Raw genomic sequence first — 22813 nt, 5'->3', positions numbered from 1 at the left:
ACAAGTCTCTCTATACACGTCCGACCTACCCTATTACGAGCTGCCCATATGAGTTGTCCCATGACAATATGTGTAAAATACGAAACCTAAATATAACCTCAAGGAAATTTTCAGAAATTTTTAGAAATTTTCTGAAAAATTTAGAAATTTTTTGAAAATTTTTCGAAGCTCGTATGACGAATTTAAGGGGATCACTTATTGGGCAATGGGAAAACCTGTTTAAGCTACCCATTTAAACGAGGAAAAGATTTATTTTTCTTTTTCTTTTCTTTTTCTTCTCTCATCGTCGTGCCCCATTTCTTCTTCTTCTCTTCGTCTTCCCCACCGAAACCGTGCCCTAAGCCCCGACGTCGACCGCCTCCTCCTCTTCCCCAACCCGATCGGCTTCCCCAAACTGATGGCGCCAACCCAACACCTCCCTCCCTCTCATCTGCCCCAATTTGTGCCGACTCCACCTACACATCGCTCAACACCAACGCCACTGCCGCCACCCTCTCCGGCCACCGTCTTCCTCCTTTAAGTGGACACTCAAGGCTTACAAGAGCCCTAGATCTCCCGAGCACTTGACGTTGACCCTCTCCTCCTCTATTTCCACTGATCGGCCACTCATCCCGCGTGCCCTAGCTTCTGTCTCCGACGTCGCCGATGGTTTTCCATACTTGGCCCCACATCTTCATCCTTGTTCCCTCGCTGAGGCGTGCCCTAGCTTGGAGCCACTGCCCTCTTCTGATCACATCATCCTCTGTGCAGTGCTATCCTCGTCATGCCATCTATCACCACGATCTATCTTCTCTTTCCTCATCACGATGCGATCCACCACTGGCACACCTAGGGCAAGGGGGGTTTTCGCTCCGATCACTGTCGGAGGCTTGAGACGCTGCTAGTAAACCGATCTGCCAGCCACATCCTCTGTTCCTCACGCTCCTTACAGCCAGATTCGAGGAATTGTTAACCCTAGCTACTGGTTTAGGTGTGTGAATGTGGAATACTTGGTTTGGATGTGGGAGTTGCTGATTTAGGGTCTCTGGTTTGGTGGACAGCAGCTTCATCTAGCTCCAGCCCTAACTTGCGGCAGCAAACTTCTCCGGCCGTGAATCAGTAGCTGTACATTTGAGGATTTGGTAAGTGGTTAGGTAATCAATGTTAACAAGAAGGGTTAGCTAATCGAATTAGATTTATTCATACTGAGATCAGCTATGAAGGAAATGTGAATAATCAAATGGAATTAAACTATAGTTTCCTAATCGGATTGTTTAGCTATTTTATTTATAATAAAATTTAGCTATACTATACATACTATATGCAGGACGTTGATTCAAAACGGACGTCTCGACGTTAGATTACTGGATACGATCTCCATATTTGAGGTGGGTACCTTGACTTATCTTTTAGATATTATCATTTGATATGCATAGTGGACTTTAATGAGTAGTAATAATTATGTTATATCTGCATCGGTATGTCATTTCTTGATTTCTTCAGCATGCTTATTTATTACCTGTTTTGCATCCATTACTCTCTTGATTATGTATGCTCATAGAGGTAGTGACATACCATGCTTTATGATATATTAGACTAGACATTTACTATATCTGATACGTGTACCTAAATCTTCTTATTTGAGCCATTTTATTTTTTAAATCAGATTTATCACCATTGGATTTTTGACTACTCAACATCATACCTAATACCTTAGATGTAACATTGAATCTCTCAAGGGATTTCTCTAACCTATCAAGCCTTTCTCATAAATCTTGATTCTCCACTTCTAGGTTTCTAGTCCTAGAATCCATTTGTCTACCATGAACATTCCTAGACCTACCCACCTTCCTAGGCATATGTCTCTCCTTCTTAGGATTAACGTTTTGGTTTTTAACTACTTTCCTCTCCTCAGGCAAAGTATATTATTTTTGATTTGGTCTAACCTTAACATTTAATTTGCTAGGGTTATCTAGTATGTTAACCCTATTTATATCATTATACCTAAATTCATAATTATTCATGGGTAAATAACCTACATTGTTATCTCTAGCATGCATGTCCCTAAAACTTGAATTAATATTAGAATTAAAGATCAAGTTAGGGATTACCTTCCTACCTACCATTAGAGCTCCCCCTTGACACGAGCATCCACACGGCTTCCTTCTCCTCCATTGCTTCCATCGCTCGATCTTCATGAGTGCTCCCTTCCTTGGGCACTTTGTGTTGTAATGTCTCCTTTCACCACACGTGAAGCAAATGATGTGTTACTTCTTCTTCTTGACACCACCCTTTCTACAATCCATAGAAGATTCTAAATGAACTTTAGTGGATTTAGGATTTACCTCTTTTACCTTCTTGAGTGAAGGACACCTACTCTTATAGTGTCTTATTTTCCCACACTCAAAGCACTTGATGTGGTTCTTCCTACTCTTCTCGGTAGATGAGGTTAAGGGTTGAACTTTCAAGACTTTTTCTTCACTCGTCTTAGATTCTTCTTCCTCCTTAGAAGACGTGGATGGTTCCACTTTTTCCCCCTTTGAAGATGTGGCTGATTCCACTTCTTCCTCCTCATCGGATGTTGAACTCATCTCCACATCCGATTGGTCATTCTCTTCCTCTTGGACCAATGAGCTTTTCTCCTTGGGCTCCTCCACTTCTTGTGCTTGTGTAGGATCTTCATGAAGAGCAATCACTTTGCTCCATAGTTCATGAATACACTTGTACTCACCTACATGTGACACAATATTATATGGTAATAAATTCAATACAATTCTAATTACCTTCTTGTTCGCCTTTGATTGTAGCCTTTGCTTCTCAGTTTAATATCGTGGTCGCAGGTGGTTCCCCTTTTTATCTGTTGGAGGTTCGAAAGGAACTTCCAATGTGGTCCAATGGTCCTAATCTATTTAGAATCAAGTCTCAAAACGCTTCCTCCAAAAGTCAAAGTCCTCACGCTCGTATGGAGGTGGGATTCGTATGTCCCATCCTAGCGGACCTTCCGACTCCATCTCGTCGTCTTCTTCCTCTAGCCCGTGCTCCTTTCGGTGATTAATCTTTCAAGAGCGTTCCCTGCTCTGATACCAATTATTAGGACCTTTGACACCAGCTAGAGGGGGATTAATAGATGATTCACTCCAAAACATTTATTTGTTTCCTACACTCGTTAGTGCACAGCGAAAATATAAATACAAAAGTTAAACTAAAATAAGAAAGCAAATATAAGACGTTGATTTAACATGGTTCAGAGATTAGGATTCCTACTCCATGGTGTGCCCGTAAGGTGACAATCCTTCAATCTGTTGGTGGATCAATCCCCAAAAAACTTCGGTTAGTGAATGACTCCTTCTCAATGGAGAAACCTCACTACAATCTTAATCACAAATGCTTGGATCAACAAGAGCTTAAAGACTCTAATTAGGAGTTAACCACCTCTAATTTTGTCACCCAAGCCAACCATCCTAAGCTCCATTATATAGAGCTTATGGGAAAACATCTAAGCTATTTTTCTACTACCAATCAACTGGTAAAGTCACCAGTCGACTAACTGATAAAATCATACTACCATGATATGATATCAAAAGAATTAAGTATTGAATTTATTTACGTTAGTATAGTATATGATCAACTTGAGTCATCTCCCAATGAATGCAACGATGGAATGATAACCATAGGATTGTATGTTATTTATGTTTTTTTAGATTTTTGATATGAAAATGGGTATTTGGATTTTGATGAGTCCTAGATTGAGAAAGAAAATGCAAACAAGGATAGACAGTTGCAATCAAGTAAATTCTAATCTAAAGAAAGAAATTAAGCCTAATTGAAACTAAAAACTTAACATGGAACAACTAACCTAAGCTACTCATTAACAAGAAACTAAGCTAATTGGAATTAAAGAAATAAACTAAACTACTTAATAAGAATCTAACACAACAATTCAATTACTAGGAGTATGAAATTAACTCATCAAAATGTCAAACAAATCTGTTTAGATCTAGAAGAAATTCAGAATTGAAGAATTGTAGAAAGGAAATGAATCTATTCACACTCAAATACAACTAAATTCTAAGCTACACTTCTTGTAAGTACCTCGTGGTGGTTTAATATGATCAACCAAGTCAAGTTAGGTCCTGTGCATATTTGATGTCTTATGTCTAAGTGTGCAGGAATTTAGGAGCACAGGAAGTCGAGCGAAAGATGCAGCCAGTGAGAAGAACAGCATGGGAGAGAGTCGAAGGTCTTGCTGCGTCTAAGAGATAAGGTGCTGTGGAAAATACCCTGGTGAACGAGAAGGAAGCACACGTCATTTCCAAGGGATGAGAAGCGAGAGCAAAATCTTGATCGAGGAGAAGGCCGAAAAATGAGTTCAAATGATCCCTATTCTAAATGGCTGAAATCATCCATGCGAACAGAGCCGGAATGAATCTGGATAGTCAACCTGTTGTTGACTATCCGGGCACTTGGACCAAGTCCAAGCGGCTGAACAGGCCGAGCTCTCGGATTGGTATGGGCGCCCGGACCCCTGGGCAGCCCAGGGGCCCCTCCTCGATGCGCATTGTTCGGAGCAATGTCAGCACAATTCGAGCATCTGGAGTGGTCCAAGCGCTCAGACTAGATAAGGTTTATCCTTACAGAGCCGTTGCGAACCATTATGACGTGGATAAATTTTTATCCACGCCCAGAGCCATTCCAGGTGCCAGGAGCTGCCACGTCAGTAAATGGTCAGATTTGACTAATAGACTATAAATAGAGCCCTGGTCTTAGTAGTTCAAGACAACACTCGTAAACCAATTCTATACTTCAATTTCTAGTTCTGTTCTCTACTATTCTGAGCTTTCAATATTATAAGAGGTTACTCCACATTTGAAAGAAGGAGATTTTTAGTGAGTTACATTTGCCTTGGATTAGCAATTCTCTTATTGCAAACCAAGTAAATATTCTTGCCTATTTCTTTATTTTATGCATTTACTTTTTGTTTCTTAATAAGTGTTTGCCTAACCTAGTCTAAATATCAAGAAAGGATATTATTGTAATTTCAGGCAATCACCCCCTTCTTATCGGTCACCCGGGGACCTACAATTGGTATCAGATTAATGACACTTCAGAAGGACTAACCATCAACCAAAATAAAAAAAAAATCAATGGTCGGACCAAGTCTAAGCCCCTCAAAGTTCGAAGGGGAGTTCTCACACTGGAAACACCGAATAGAGATATTCTTATGAACTGATTTTGAAATTATTTTAGTAATAAAATATAGTTTTGCAGTTCCTAAGGATCAACAAGGAGAAGAGAAAGAAGAAAATCAATGGACAAAGAAAGAACAAAGTAATTTCGTAGCCAACAACAGAGCGGAATACCACTTGCTAAGTGTATTACCGCCTCAAGAAGTTAACCATATCAGAAGCTACTCCTCAGCCAAAAAACACTGGGAAAAATTCCTTGACCTCCATGAAGGCACATCCAAGGCATAGCTCGCACGATGAGACATTCTTTAGAATCAACTAACAAACATCCGTCCAAAAAAAAGTTAGAAGGTAGCCCAACTACACGCGAAGATCAAGGAGCTGATCACCGAAGTGGTCAACCTTAGCGAAATGGTAACCAACCGACACTTGATACGCTACGCATTTAACGCCTTTCCTAGAACCCTAGAATAGACGTCGATCATTGACGCTTACTAAATCTCTAAGGAATTGGCGGTAAGTACCTTAGAAGAATTTTTGTCGACCTTAGAATTGCATGAATCCAGATGTGCGGGGACTAGTAAAGAGTCAAGCTAGAACCTAGCGCTAAGGGCCACCAAGAAGGACAAACTCGAGTCAGACTCAAATATTGATGCAGACCAAGAAACCTATATGATAAGGAAATTTAAAAAGTTTTTTAAATCTAAAAAATTTAAAGAAATGTAGACCATAAAAAAACTAAGAAATAAGAGAAAGATTCAATGCTATCATTGTAAAAAAAAAGGACATATAAAGGAAGAGTGTCTAGAGCTCAAGAAGGAGAAAGACAAAGGGTCAAAGCAAAACAAGCACAAAAATCTCAAGGTCATTTTAGATAAAAATTCGTCATCCGAGTTTGAGATAGAAGCATATGTTGGACTAGAACTGATGGCTAGTCACGAATATCCAAGCAACCCATAAGCCAGCATCGATGAAGGAGGAGCGACATCAGATGAATGTAGTAATACATGGGAGAAACTAGCTTCATATCCGACATGGTAAGTGAGTTATGTCTCTTACCTCCTGATCAATTATATTTTGGTATAAAATTGATATCTAAATCAATGTGTAAATTGAAAATCAAAAATGAAAAATTGAAAAAAAGAGAATTTAGAAATAAAAATAATCTTAGCAAAATTATGTTTAATAGATGATTTTGATAAATTAAAAATTGAAAATACTAATTTGAAAAAACAAATAGAAAATTTTAAAAAATTATATGTTCAAATTTTATTACTTTAAATTTTAAAAATTATCAAGGACTAAACTGATATTATAAATTATAGATTATAGATTTCATAAGGGTTAAATCAGAAAAGTAACAAAAAGGTATATTCCTAAAAAGTACTTAATCAATCCAGTATGAAGGAACCTATATTTAGTTCCAAAATCATGATTAGATTAAATTCTTTATGCATGTTTCTAATTTTAATTTTATTTAATATTTTTTTATGTTTGAATTTGTTGAAATTTCAAATAAATTATTTTATATGGGTTCTATTTGAAATTAATTCTTAATTTTTTTCATGTGGAAAAGGATGTTATTATCTATTTGTAATAAAAAAACTTAAAATATTTTGACTCATATATTATTTTTATGAATTTTAAATAAAATTCATATCTTTAAATTTTAAATTATTTTACAGAGCTATTTTTGATAACTTTTATTTTTTTTGATAAGATATTGTGTACTGTATCAAAGAAAATTTTTTCAAAACTTCTTGACAATTATTTTATTTTCTATGGATTATTTATCTAAATACTAATTTTTAATATTAAAAAATTTTAAACATTCTATTCTCAAAAATTTATTTTTTATACAAAAATACTTGCTATTTTACATTCTCAAAAAATGTTTCAAGAGTTTTTGAGTTAACAAACTATTTTTAAAATATTTTTTACAAATATACCTTTCTATATAGAATAATTTATTACTGCTCTAATTATTACTATTCTTTTCGTGAAAATTTTATCTATATTTTGGATAAGTATACATAAATGTTACAACAAATTTTAGAATTTTTTAGCGATTAAAACTAATTTTAAAATTATTTTTTAATGATTAAATTATTTTTCCTAAGTGTTAGTCACTAATGTTGGTGCAGGTTGCACTGATAATTTGGTTTTGATGTATGATAAATAGGTTAAAGTTAGATGTATTATTTGTGTAACTATTTTACTAAGTGTGCAGGAGTTGACTGGTCTGAGAAACTTGACACTAGGCTGAAATCTAGCTAGGTTTGCGGATCTAATAGCTGGTGGGAAGTCTAGATAGGTCCCCGTGGCCTGATATCTGGAGAGATGTCCAGTTGAGTTTGTGGAACCTGACAACCGGCCGAAATCCAGTTAAGCCAGCGTACCTGACAACTGACGGAAAGACTTGATGGGTCAGAGGCAAGTCAAGTGACTGCAGTTGGTAAGTGAAGGTAAGTAACTGGAGAAGAGATCTAGTAAGGATGTGTTCCCTGTTGAGAGAACTATAAGCGTCGATCCAACTTAGGTCCATTTGGAAAGCCTAAGTTGAGATCTTGACTTGATCCTTGTCTCAAGGATACAGGATTTAATTACTACCCTATTTGCTATGTTGTCCTAACTCTATTTTGCAAGGTAGATATAACCTTTGATTGTCTGAACTAACTTTTTCTTGTAGGGAGAAGGCTGCTGAAGAAAAGGACTTCAGGCGCCTGGAACTGGTCTGGGCGCCCGGAGCAGGCTGGCCTAGGTGGACCGCAGGCGTCTAAACGATCCGGGTGCTCGATTCGGTCCAGGCGCCCGAACCCCAAAAATCATCCACAAACTGATGTGGAGCGCGTCGATTAGCCGAGCCACATAGTCCAGGCGCCTGGAATGAACCTATTTAAAGGCCTTCAACTTGGAGCTTTAGAACAATAATTGTGACAAGTATCCTTCTTGCTCGGTGCTCTGAAAAAGCTCCTGTAACACTGTGAAGCTTCTCCAACAACCGGTGACTCATTTTCATATTTTCCTTGTTGTCGATAACCTTATTTTTTAGTTTTTATACTTATTTTGTAACACATTTTTGTGAGCTATTGGTGGATTGCCCAACGAAAGCACTTGACGAGTGCAGACCTTGGAGTAGGAGTCATCGAAAGCTCTGAACCAAGTAAAACCAACTTATGTTAGCGTTGTTTGTTTCTTCTATTTTCCACTGTGTAACTTAGTTTTAATTAGAATTTTCTGACGATCGCTATTCACCCCCTTCCCCCTTCTAGAGTTCTTTTCGATCTTATAACTAATTATGTTACCCTTAGTTTTTTTAACCCCTATTTTTAATGTGATCAAAGGGAGAGAATTATAGATTAAGTCAAGGGGGAGGTACATTTTAATTTACATATTTAATGATTTGATTTACATATTCATTACTTTAATGTTTTGTTTACCCTAACTTAACCTAGGTTGATCCACATCAAAAAGGGGGAACTTGTATGTGACCTGTAGTGGTTTTGATGTGATCAACTAAGTCAACTTAGATCTTGTGTATGTTTGATGCTTTGTGTCTAAGTGTGCAGGAACTTAGGAGTACAGGAAGTCGAGCGAAAGACGTAAGTAGCGAGAAGGATGACATGGGAGAGAGTCGATGGGTTCAGTGCATCCGAGGGATGAGGTGCTGCGAAAGAGTACACTGGCAGATGAGAAAGAAGTGCGCGACATTTCCGAGGGACGAGAAGTCGAAGCGGAAACTTGCTTGAGGAGAAGGCTAGAAAATGGATTTAGGTGAGCCTTATTTTGGATGATCGAAATCACCCAAGCGAACGGAGCCAGAATAGAGGAATCAGAAGGAATCTGAATAGTCAACCTATTGTTGACTGTCTGAGCGTCTGGACTAAGTCTAGGCACCTGAATAGTTCGGGTGTCCGGACCCCTGGAGCAGTGGCACCTCCTCGACGTGCACTATTCGGAACCGCGTCAGTACGGTCAGGGTGCCCGGAGCAGTCCGGGCGCCCGAACCAGATAATGTTTATCCTTACATAGCTGTTGCAAACCATTGCGACCTGAACAAAGTTTTATCGATGCCCAAGTGCCCGGAGTTACCATGTCAGCAAATGGTTAAATTCGACCAACATGTTATAAATAGAGTCGTGGTCTCAGTAGTTCAAGACAACACTTGTAAATTTCTAGTTCACAAGTTCTATACTTCAATTTCTAGTTTTGTTCTCTACTATTCTGAGCTTTCAACGTTGTAAGAGGCTACTTATCCTTTGAAAAAGGGAGATTTTTAGTGAGCTACATTTGTCTTGAATTAGCAATCCTCTTATTACAAACCAAGTAAATATTATTATCTCTTTATTTATTTTATGCATTTACTTTTTGTTTCTTAATAAGTGTTTGCCTAACTTAATCCAAAGATCGAGAAAGGATATCATTGTAATTTCAGGCAATTCACCCTCTTCTTGTCGATCGCCCGGGGACCTACACTTCTTGCCATCACACAAGAGCCAAAGATGAAACCCTCAACTTAAAAAATCAGGGAAGAAGAAGAAGAAGGGAGCTCTTGAACTTGGATTCAATCTAAATCTAACAATCTACAATGAAGAAACCCTCTCCGACGTGAAATCAGAATCAAGCTTGAAACTGTAATTGCAAAATCTAGAATCTGAACTGATTGAAGGAATGCAGAGTTGTAGATGAGAGGAAGGATGTCGGCAATTTCCAGGAATCACCAAAGGACCCCTCCGATGACTGTTGATGAAGGAATGAAGAAGATGCTGAAATGCAGTGGAAAATGTAGTGACTGTTTACAAATCAGCAAACTCCCCAAAGAAACCCTCTTCAGCAAGATTCCAATTGCACAAATGGCACCCAGTAGCTATCTTGAACTTCTAACAATGATCTTGTAGTTTAAGAAGGAGGAAGAAGATGAGAATGAAGGCTGCAAAGATGAAAATGCAGATGAACATCAGTGCAAGCCACTGTTCATTCGCGAATTTCTGGATTTTTATACCCTTAGCTGAACCAGATTTTAAATCTGGTTTGGATCTGGTTCAATGGGGATTTTAGGTTTTTGGTGAGAGGATTTGACTTGGGTCAAACTCAATGGGTTGGCTTTATGAAAGGGATTGGAATCAAATTGAATGTGAATCATTTCCAATTGAATTGAACCAACTCCCAATTGAACCATGCTTCTTTTTTAATGAACTTCTTGGACTAGATATTGGTCCGATTTAATCAACTCCATGGCTCATCTTTGATTCCTACAAAAATCATGAAGTAATACCAAAATTAGGGAGAAATTATAACAAACTCTAAATTATATCCTAACTCGTAAATCATGGTATTACACAATATTTAATTAAACGAGAGGATAAGAAAATACTAAGTATAGAGCTAAAATAACATAAAAAAATACTAATTATTAAATTCTCCACACTTATTCTTGCACGTCTCATGCAAGTGAACAAAACTAAGGAAATAATTAAAGTTGTACCCCTTAACATTCTCAATCATGTTTAAAAGATAATAAAAGAAAGTTAACCTAAGATTATCAAATTTCAACAACTCAAGCATTTATGGTCTCAATTATTACCCGTGGTTAACAACATAATAACTTCAATCCATCATGCATAAACTTAGAATGATAACAATGTTGGTGCAAGTTGCACTGATAATCGAGTTTTGATGTATGATAAATAGGTTAAAGTTAGATGTGATGTTTGTCTAACTACTTTACCAAGTGTGCAGGAGTTAAGGGGTATGGAGGACTTGACATTAGGCTGAAATCCAGCTAGGTCTGAGTGACCGGATAGTTGGTACGAAGTCTAGATAGGTCAACGGGCCGACCGAATATCTGACAGGAAGTCCGGTTGGGTCCGCGGGACCAGACAACCAGCATAAGTCCAGTTAAGTCTGCGAACAGGACAACTGACATGAAAACCAAGTGGGCCAAGAGACTAATCAACCAACAACAAATTTGTAGGATCGGAATGAACGTTAGAGCGGGGGGTTGAATAGCGATCGTCAAAAAATTTGAATTAAAACTAAGTTACGCAGTGGAAAATGGAAGAAACAACAACGCTAACACAAGTTAGTTTTACTTAGTTCAGAGCCTTCAACGACTCATACTCCAAGGTCCGCACTCGTCGAGTGCTTTCGTTAGACAATCCACTAATAGTTCTCAAAAATGTATTTCAAAATAAGTACAAAAACTAAAAAACAAGATTACCGATAACAAAGAAAATATGAAAATCTGAGTCGTCGGTTGTCAGAGGAGCTTCACAGTGTCGCAGGTGCTTTTTTGGAGCACCGATCAAGAAGGAAACTTGCCGCAATTGTTGTTATGAAGCTCCGAGTGGAAGGTCTTTAAATAGATCCATTTTGTGCACCTGGAGCACCTCCAGACGTCTGGACCACGTTGCTCGGTCAATCGACGCGCTCCACATGGCTCGACCTATTTATGTAGTATTTCAAAATTTATTTTGGCCTTAGTCTAGGATGAATCTCTAAAAATTATGATACTATAGATCTAAGCAATGAGTCTACATTAATTATGTATTTAAAAACTTAAATTTATATGAGATGTGTAGACCTTTTATCTATACTCCATATGCTTATATTATTTTACACCAATTAAAAACCGACTCTAAAACCTATTCAAAGAATTACGTGCCTATGTAGTTATCGTACCAACTCGTAGAGCCTTTTTCCTTATCAGTGTGACAATCCACGAGGTTGCCCATGAGTTTCTACATTAATATTTAATTAATTCTTTTAAAAATATTATAATGAAATAAGAAAATTAAAATATATAATTAATTCACTGTGACAATCCACGAGGTTGCCCGTATGTTAAGAACAGGTCGGATCCTCTGGATTATTTTTACGGTCTAAAAAATATTCCCTACATATGTATTAATAAAGATACATAGTCCTCATTTGTAAAATAGATAAAAATCATACATCCCTATTAATACATATAAAAGAAATATCCTCTAAATCTAACCTACAAATTACAATGATACTGTTCTTATCATTGCACATGCACCAAAATAATTAATTTTGCTAGCTGCAAATTTGTGCAATCAAATGGCATAATATTATTTTTAAATTAATATTGATTTAATGATCAGAAAATCAAATTAAAATGACTTTATATTAACTCGATTTTAGCAGGTGGAAGGTAAAGAAATAGGACGAGCTCGCGTATAACGAAGATTCAAAATTTACTGAAGGTATTTCATACGTCCGTAATATTTGAATCACTAGTGATACTTAATCGTCCGTTTAAATTAATCTATGCTTTTCGTATTTATTTTAATGATAGATGGTAAATTTTAATAGGATCAGTCATCGTGAGAATTAATTAATTTTAAAAAATAAATATATGGATTACTAATTTTTTTCTTCTCATTTTAAGTTAATTTCATCTATTTATATCTAAAAAATTTGATATTTTTTTTATTTGGTAAACGAGACAATCTTTTTTACTTTATTTGTCATCATCTTTATTGTTTTCATTGATAGCGCAACCTATCTCATACTGCCATTTATACTAAAAGTATATTTAGTTGGAGATTATCTTTGATAATTTTGATTATCCATTTAAGGTTATCAACGAAATTTCTGTTTAATTTAGATAATCAACGATTCTTAAGTAATGCTTTATACCCGTCAGCAAAAGAGACATACAATCCGAAATTGGAAAATCTCAAAAAATTAGGGTTTCTCTTGATTCCGGGGTTAACCAAATTTTTTTATCCAAAATATCTTCGAATATTCGAAAAAAATATGATAAAAAAGAAGAATGTAAAGAAAAAAATATAAAATAAAATAAAAAACTTTAAAAAAATTTAAAAACATAAAAAAAAATTAAAAAATTAAAAAAATAAAAAAATAGGAAAAACATAAAAATAGGAAAAAAAACGTAAAAAAAATTAATAAAAATTTAAAACGTAAAAAATAATAAAAAAATTAAAAATATATAAAAAATAGAAAAAAACACACAAAATTTTAAAAAAATTAAAAAATGACAAGAAATAAAAAATAAAAAACACATAATAATAAAAAAAACGTGTAAAATAAAAAAATAAGTTTTAATAATAATAATAATAATTGATTTTGTAACTAAGGATAATATAGTAAAATATTAAACTAGGTTATTCATTAAAACCTTCAAATAAATAATTTTTTGTTACATTATCTATGTTGAACTAAACAATATTTGATTATGTGTTATTCCCCATAACCTTGGTTATGTGATTACTTAGTAATCACATAACCAAAGTTATGTATGATAACTTGAATAAAACGTACCCTAATGGTTATTAGTCATCCGTAATTCAACTTCTTCATGTTAACCTAGGGATGAATTAGCAGGAATACTGAGAGCGAGTGAATCATCTTGTGTCATATTATTGATAGCGCTAACGGCCTTCAAAAGAAATTTTAAAAATATTTAAAAGTATTTATTTTAAAAATAAATTCTAAAAGATATTTTTAAAAATAATATAAAGCTTCAGGGCAAATAAGAATTTCTCTAATTTCCAATTATTTTATCCTTTAACGAAATTTTATTTCAATAAATTTAGAAACATAAAATTCAATAGAAATTTAAAATTTGAGAAACTCCTAAACAATCATAAAAACTAAAAAGTCGTCCAATCCAACTCTTATTTCAAACTTTTTGAAAATACGATATTTCGTTAATACCGACCAATGTGAAAAAATGAAAATGAATTTTTCGAAAATAGTTTTAGAGGGAAAAAACGAAAGTCGTAAGGTTTTATTTTTAGGAAAAACGAATGAAAAAAGCAAAAAATTACTCGAACGGTAATTGTACCGATTCAGAGCGATCCCACTCTGATACCAATTGTTAGATCGAAAGCGCTAGAGAGGGGGGTGAATAGCGCTCATGTCTCTCACTTTCGTTTCGGAAGAATCAGAAATAAAACATGCAGCGGAAAAGTAAATAACAAATACACGACACTAAGATTTACTTTGTTCGGAGCTTGGGGCGACTCCTACTCCAAGGCCCACGCTCGTTGAGCGTTTACTTTGGGCAATCACTATAAGCACAGAAATATTACAGTTTAAAGTACAATTAAAACAGTAATAAAGTTTATACCGATAATAGAAAATAATAAGTTTTGAAGCTCCTATTCGTCGGGATCTTGCTACAACTTTTCTAGATCATCTTTTGAGTACCACGGAGAAGATAGATTGCGATTTCGTTGTTGTTGTAAGCTGCTGCTTGAGACTGCCTTTTATAGCCTGTGGAGGGCGCCTCCAACACCATGGAGGGCGCCCTCAACCCCGCCAAAAACGCAGCGTCGATAAGCCTTGACTTCTTCACGGCTTATCCTCCTGAGGGCGCCTCCAATTGCATGGAAGGCGCTCTCTATCTGTGTCCAGGGTGCCCTCAAGCTCCATGAGGGTGGCCTCTGCTCAGCGTCCAGGGCACCCTCAAGCTCCATGAGGGTGGCCTCTGCTCAGCGTCCAGGGCACCCTCAAGCTCCATGAGGGCGCCCTCTGCACTGCTGCGTGGAGGTCTTCAATTAGTGACCTCAGGCGCCTCCAAGCTCCATAGAGGGCGCCTCAGGACTGTTCATCCGAGGCTTTTGTTTCTTTTTCTCCCCCTGCAAGATGGGTTAGTCCAAAATATGAAACACATCTTGCAAGACAGAGTTTAGCATAATAAAATAAATTAAACCTAAGAATTTGGCAGTCACCGGACTGTCTAGTTTTGACTTCAGATTTCCTACCGGAAACCTTAGGTCGAACTGACGCCTACTGTTCCCTCATCGGGGAACGTGTCCTCACCTACTTCACTCAGGAGAGTTTACCTATTGCCAGTTGATCCTTCAGACCAATTGGATTTTTTCTCAGCGCTCGAGGCTCTAGGACTTTCCGTTAGACGTCCGATCCATGACCCGCCCAATCTTTCACTTGGTTCGTGACACTAGGACTTTCCACCTAGAGTCCTCGACTCTAGGACTTTTGCCCGAAGCCCTCGACCCGCCAAGACTTTCTGCCTAGGGTTACCATCTCCTATGACCTAGGGTTACCATCCCGGGTTTTCCACCTACCTAACCGCAGCTAGGACTTTTGCCTAAGTACACTTAGGATTTTTTTTGCAAACTCATTCAAACACATTAGATAACGAAACAACTTAACTTTGGACCCTTTGACTTAATCAAAACACAGGTTCGATCGTCGGATGCTTCCTGCACCAACACTACCAACTCAAGGGTAACAAAGCGTGATCTATATTGAATTCTTTATTTAATATTAAAATGTAGAATAGAGAAACCGCAAGACAACTACACACAAGGATCAAGGATATTCTCAACAGCCTGCACATGATCAGACATCAACTCGAGAATCGTAATGTTATTAGGTATGTTTTGTACTCATTCCCTCAAAATTCACTATGGGCATCGATCATAAATGCCTATAAAGTTTTGAGGAATCTCTCAAAATTTAAGTTAGATGAATTATTTTGTGAATTGGAACTGCACAAACAAACTAACGACTCAAAGATGGAGAAAGGAATTACATTTCTTATAGGCACTTCTAAGGGAGCTAAACCCGAAGCAGAAACTGAATCCGAATTAGAATTAGACGAAGAAGAGCAATTAGTGAACATGCTAAGAAAGATGTTTACTAGATGCAAGAACAACTTCACCAAATGTGACATGAAGAAGATGTCCAAGGATCGGCATAGCGACACTTCGCGACGTCAAATTTAGGGCGAGGATCGGGTGATCGGCATAGTGGCACTTTGCGAGTCGCGACAGTGAAATTAGGGCGAGGATACAAGTTTCATTCAAATTAAAATTTAAATATTAAATTATATAACAAATTAATAATATTTGGTCTCTTCTTGGAACTGGGCCTGAGTTGAGCGCCTCCTGGCCTCACCTCAGGTTCGGGCCTATTTATATTTGCCCAATACTATGACGAGAATGATCCAACAACTCATTAAGGATTAGACCTTACTAGAGTGACCACAAAAGAACTCATTTCAAAATATTGTTTAGATGACAACATAATTGACTTCATTAGCCATGCCTTGGCCCTTCATAGAGATGATCAATATCTATATGAATCTGCACTTGATATTGTGGAGAGAATGGAGCTATATGCAGAGTCCCTCGGTTCCAAGGGACTCGTGTTAGGAAAGTAAATTGTATTCTATGATTCTTGCTCTAAATATGTTAGAGAAGTAAATGATATTTAACGATTCTTACTGTAAATATAGTAACTGTCTTATTAGGATCCCTCGATTCCAAGGTGGCTCGTATTAGGAAAGTAAATTGTATCCCATGTTTCTTGCTCTAAATATGTTAGAGAAGTAAATGATATTTAACGATTTTTATTATAAATATAGTAACTGTCCTATTAGAATGACTGAATTATAGGAAAAGAAGATATGTACACTTGTATATATATATTATGTCTTTCTTAATAAGAAAAATAGAACAGATTAATATTTTCTTCTTTTATTTACAGTTCGCCGTATAACTATCCTTTATATGGACTAAGAGAGCTACCTCAGGCTTTTACACACCTTAGTGTAGTTTACGATGGGACATACATGTTGAATAAACTAGAATGAAATGTTGTTTAGGTATAACTTCTGAAGTGGAAACAACTCGATGCAAGAAAGTTGTCTATGATTTTCCTACTTACCAAATAAAGTTAGGAAGGTGGATAATCATGTCTGAAAGCTATGAGATAGTGTGATGACTTCAAAAGGTAGTTGATCGGAGAACAATGAGATTCTCAAGATCTAAAGGAACTTTGCTACGATCCTGGACACACTTAGACGAGCTAACAAAGCGTTAGTGACTTAAGATCGGTGTAGGAATCCTTGATTAGGCCCTCTGATGCTCAAGTTAGTTTTCTCTCTCGAAGGTGGAAGAAGAACAATAGCGAAAGTAGGGTTCAGATGCAAAGAATTACATTTGCGTACCTTATCAACGGAGAGGATTCCCCTTTTTATACCACCTCACTTAACCTCCGTAGTCATGAGGTGGTTACCGATGTGTTAGAGTTTGTTAGAAGATGGAAAAAGTACAACCTGGATGTCATGCAATAATTATTTGAGGAATCTTTTTTATACCCCAAATGTATCTCTTTTGTCACTTGTGAGTTGAGTTTTTCATGAAGTACCCGCGAGAGTGAGTCGTTGTAACTGCTTAATGAAGAAACTTTGAAGGAATATTCCCCAATAAATTTGTCACGTTTTCGTAATATTGTCGACTGTTTGTTTGCTGAGTGCATCTCGGCTGGTCATTTAGCTAACTTCACACATAGAATTCCTTCTACTAAATATATCTCGGTCGGTCGCTGAGCCGGCCACACACTTAGAATACTCCTCTGTCAATTATATATCGACGATCACTATTTTTACTCTAAAAGTTATCTCTATCCATACAAATGCACACAAAGAGCAGATCTCCGAAATAGAAGAGTAATTATACTGTAAATATGATAAGGAGTGTAAAAAATGTATAAATCCATCATGAATAAAATACATGAATGTGTGTCGAAATATGCATAAAAGATTATAAGATCTACGCACATCATCTAACTCCTCTTTTCTCCTCCTAGTTGCTGACTGTCATGCAACTTTGACTTCTAGCCACCATGACCCCTTGACCTTGGACTATCCTTGACTGTCACGTGCTCTTGACTTCTAATTGTTTGACCTAATCAAATTTTACCTTTGTGTACCGTATAAAATAAAATTAATTATTTTGTTTTCACATGAGATGACATTGCATTAGCCCCCATGGATCTAGCTGAAATAGTTAATGAATAGTTATTCACCACGTGAGGACTTGGATCGAATCTCATGACTGACAGAGTATAAATCTTTGTATCCTATGTAACTCAATCCTATTTATCTATTTTCTTAATCATCCTGATTTATCTCTTTGTATTAATCTTGAGATTGACGGAAATGTCGAGCGTGAACATTTCACCCTTGCCACAGGAGATGAGGCAGCATTAGACCACAAGGAGAATTTTTTTTCTTCATGAATCAAACATAAAAAAATTCTTTTCTTTATAGAAAAAATCCTATACATTATTTTTAAAAAAATTTTACACACAAACGAATAAACAAACCCAACTTGGATAAATATACAAATGTAACCATCTTATTATTTTTCCACTAACAGGTTATTATTTCAGTCAACCAAACGTAACATTGTCAATGTAGCAGTTGAGATCAGGTCTCTTTCATCTTTGCTCACACAAGCAAACATAATAGACTTAATTTATTCTGCATGAGTCTTCTCTCCCCCGACATTAGTCATGCAATTCAACTCTGCCGTCTCCCCCCTGCTTAACTCTTACCAATATCGCTAGTCAACAAGGTAGAGCTTCTCCTCGATCGTCCATGGCGTGCATCAAACTAAATCTCAACGTAGACGTCAACAGTTGCCTGAGCGGGCTGTGGGCATCGCTGCCAGTACTGGGCAGGCCAAAATCTGGCATCCAGAAATTGGAGAAGGAAATGGCAAGATTGAGAGGTAAAAGGGACGACATCAAGAACCAGATCGAAGAGGCGGATCGCCAAGGGAAAATTCCGACCAACCAAGTCAGCCAGTGGCTACGGGAGGTGGAGGAACTGGAAGCCCAAGTGGCTGCTATCAAGCAGGATTTCCAAAGCATGAGTCAGTATTCTCCCCTATATACTTTTTTTTTACTTCTTCCTTTTCATGCCAATTCAATTGTCCTGCTTTGTGCTTTAATCCATATACAAGCTACTACGTACGTACTGCTTTTATCTATAAGGAATTTGTATCAGTACTCTATTGCTTTGTTTCGTTAGGTTGCTTCAGTTGCAATTGCTTCAATCAAACCGGCGGCACATCGAGTCAAACACAGCAAGCAGGAGATCAGGTCTCTATCGGAGAGTCATCAAACTTCTGCTCCATCATTCGAAGAGTGGCGAAGAAGCTCTGCGAGGCTACTGAATTGATGAGCAGAGCTGGTGCACTGGATCCGATTGCCACAGTTGGGCCTCCGGAACCCACCGTGATGCTTCCTATCGCACACCAACCGCCTGTTGGGATCGAGTCGTATGTGGAGGACATTGTGGGCTACATCAATGGTGGAGAAGGCAACATCATAGGCATCTTCGGAATGGGTGGTGTCGGTAAGACCACCATGTTGAAGAGGATCCAGCAACACTATCATCTTAACCATTCCATATTTGATCGTGTGATTTGGGTTGTGGCCTCCAAAGACTGCCAATTGAAAAGGCTCCAGATTGATATTGCTAAGAGTCTAAATCTGCATACACTGGAGGAGAATGACGATGAACAAACCTGTGGTGTTAAGTTGTGTAGCTTCTTGAAGAACAAAAACTGCTTGTTGCTTCTCGATGACATTTGGGAACGTTTGTATCTTCAACTGTTGGGGATGGCACACTCGGGTACTGAGCAAGGCCAGCAGCAGCATCAGCAGCCACGCAAAGTCGTGGTGTTCACGACCCGCAGTGAGACAATGTGTGCACAAATGAAAGCAGAAAAGAAGATGAAAGTCAATTGTCTAGATTCAGATCAAGCATGGCAACTCTTTGTGCAGAATAGCGATGGGGATGTTCTCGGCTCAGATGCTGGAATTAAGTTCGTTGCCGAAAAACTTGCTAAAGAATGTGCAGGCCTTCCGCTTGCTCTTGTCACCGTCGCTCGTTCCATGTCAGGGAAAAGGTCTTGGGAAGCTTGGAACGATGCTCTCCATCAAATAAGAGATAAACATGAGTGGACAACCATTGCACTTCCGGAAGATTCACTCGTCATGTATAAAGCCTTCAAGCTGAGCTACGACAGTTTAGAGAATGACTCCGTAAGAGAATGCCTCTTGTGTTGCGCTTTGTGGCCTGAAGATTATGAGATATTCAAATCCTCTGAGTTGATACCGTGTTGGATAGGTAGCGGCATAATCCGTGAATTTAACGTGATCAATGAAGCTTTCGCCAAAGGCTACTCCCATCTGGAAGCTCTCGGGGCTGCATCCTTGCTAGAGAAATGTGATTCGGACAAAGTCGTAAAGATGCACGATGTCATCCGAGACATGGCATTGTTGATGGTTTCTGGGTTGAAGGGGAACAAAAGAAAATGGATGGTAAAAGCAGGAATCGGGTTGAGTGATTTGCCTAGACAAGAAGAATGGCAAGAAGCAGAGCGAGCATCATTCATGATGAATAATATTACTTCTTTACAAGAGTATGAAGCTTCCACTTTTCCAAAACTTTCTATGTTGATTCTCCATCACAATCATAGTCCGATAACAATTCCTCCGAGTTTGTTTGCAAGCATGCCTCATTTAACATACTTAGATCTCGATGGATGTGGTATAACAGAGCTTCCTAGGGAGATTTGTAGCTTAACTAAGCTTCAATATTTAAACTTGTCCTTCAATCCTATTACAAGACTGCCGGCTGAGTTTGGTTGCCTGGTCAAATTAGAGTGTTTGCTTCTAATGGATGCTGGTCTTGAGATTGTACCCAATGGGACGATATCTAATTTATCAATGCTCAAGTGGTTGAATATAGCTTCCACTTATCCTGTAACTGAGTGGTGGTGTGATGAGCTGAAATGTTTCAAAGGACGTCACCAATTAAGTGTGGGAATTACCATTAATGCTACAACAGATAACATTGAGCGACTCAACATGTTACCACCAAATGTCTCCATATGGCAGCTTATTTTGGATGGAGAAAATATTTCAAAACTTCCAAACTACGATCTGGGCATTCCACAATGGAGCTGTAGGGTGAGTGACAAGCTTGAGATTCTGTGCATTAGCAATCTTAGATTAGACAGATTAGTGTTAGCTGCAGGTGTGGGTGGCGAATCAAGTTTAGGATGTTTAAAGAGGCTTGGTTTTCATTTCCTAATCTTATTGGAAGAGATTTCATTGAATAGAGTTCGGCTCAACAACCTTCGTGAACTAAGTATTTGTGGATGCCCTATGTTGAATGATGTTTCTTGGGTTCTCCAACTACCATGCATTAATTTTCTATACATAAGTATGTGTAGGAAAATGAAGGAAGTAATAAGTGAGGTAGGGAACTCCAACTCCATCTCTAGCTCTACCATCCGACGCTTGATTTTATGGAGCATGCCGAACCTCAATCACATTGCAAACCGATCGCTCCATTTTCCCTACTTGGAATATATACGAGTGGACGAATGCCCAGAGCTTAAAAAATTACCATTTGGGGCTGAAATATTGAAGAACAGATTAAAAGTAATTAAAGGTGAAGAAGATTGGTGGAACAACTTGGATTGGGATGACGAGAACATCAAGGATTCCCTTACCCCTTATTTTAGGTAACACATATTTTCCTACCAAATCATTTATTATGACCTATTCTGTCTTTATATGAAATGAAATGAAATGAACGAACATTTAGATCTAAATGATTTAGTCATTGTCAATATTATTCTACATAGATGAACATTATTATTAGTTTTAGGACTTAACAATATTATATCTAACTCTTAGATATTTAAAATTTGTTCCAACATCTATTACTTTTAACAAAATTTTGTGATCTTTGTAGGCCGCTAATTTAGAACTGAAGCATAGGCCTTTTGGCCAAGGAGGCTATAGGGCGTTCAATGTTTTGATCATCGTGGATGGTCAAATTGTTGGATTCTTTGGTTGGTTGGTTGGACATGTATCTAAATTTGATTGATGATTCGTAGCTAGTTAATTGGATACCTATTTAGTGTTTTAAAATTTGATATTGATATTGTCTTCTTGACTTTATTTCATCATGCAATATTTTCATTTCATCTTACTATTTTATTATAAATCTAGACCCTTTACTAGTTAACTTTTGTAAAACACAAAATGAAATTATGTCAATATTCTTTTTTCTATTTACATTGAAAATAATTATAAGTTTTTATTATTAATTGTCATATCAATTAGGAATTTAGAGTTTCAGACTCAACTGCGGTATATTATTAGAAATTTTTCTCATTAAGCAATCAGGGATTTAGAGTTCGAGACTCAGCTGCGGTGTATTATTAAAAAATTCCCTCATTAATCAATTAGGGATCTACAGTTCGTGACTTAGTTACGACGTATTATTGAAAATTTTTCTCATTGATCAATTATAAATTTAAAATTATCTAGTAAAAAAAAGTCTGTCTGTTACATCCATGCTCATACTATTAAGCCATGTGATTGCACAGTTTTATGTTAATACAGTCTGACCTGGCTGTTGTTTTGATGTTGACACTGATTTAAGTTTGTATCAGATATTAATTAAACTCAGACTGATTAATGATCAAGGTTGATCATGTGGAGAGGAAAAGTCCAAGTACGGATACTTGGCACGCGAAGTCGGAGAGGGCTCGGTAGCTCGTTCTCCGGACTAGGTCAGAGAGGGCTTGGTAGCTCGTTCTCTGACCCGGACGTGGAAGTCGGAGAGGGCTCGGTAGCTCGTTCTCCGGACTAGGTCAGAGAGGGCTCGGTAGCTCGTTCTCTGGACCGGACGAAGTCGGAGAGGGCTCGGCAGCTCGTTCTCCAGACTATGTCAGAGAGGGCTCGGTAGCTCGTTCTCCAGACTAGGTTAGAGAGGGCTCGGTAGCTCATTCTCTGGACCAGGAAGACGTTAGGGT

General features: G+C 37.4%; 1 protein-coding gene across 1 annotated transcript; it reads left to right on the top strand.

The window, feature by feature from the left end:
* The first annotated feature begins 18406 nt into the window (after window positions 1-18406).
* LOC122047950 (probable disease resistance protein At1g61300) lies at window positions 18407-21897 on the top strand. Its single transcript, XM_042609490.1, has 3 exons — window positions 18407-18844; window positions 19003-21511; window positions 21745-21897. Exons 1-3 carry the CDS (start codon window positions 18568-18570, stop codon window positions 21755-21757), a joined length of 2799 nt encoding a protein of 932 aa, XP_042465424.1. The 5' UTR covers window positions 18407-18567; the 3' UTR covers window positions 21758-21897.
* The last annotated feature ends 916 nt before the right edge of the window (window positions 21898-22813 follow it).

Source organism: Zingiber officinale, chromosome 2B (genome assembly GCF_018446385.1).
Source record: "Zingiber officinale cultivar Zhangliang chromosome 2B, Zo_v1.1, whole genome shotgun sequence".
In the NCBI taxonomy this organism is placed as follows: domain Eukaryota; kingdom Viridiplantae; phylum Streptophyta; class Magnoliopsida; order Zingiberales; family Zingiberaceae; genus Zingiber; species Zingiber officinale.
This window is presented reverse-complemented; position numbering and strand designations above follow the sequence as displayed.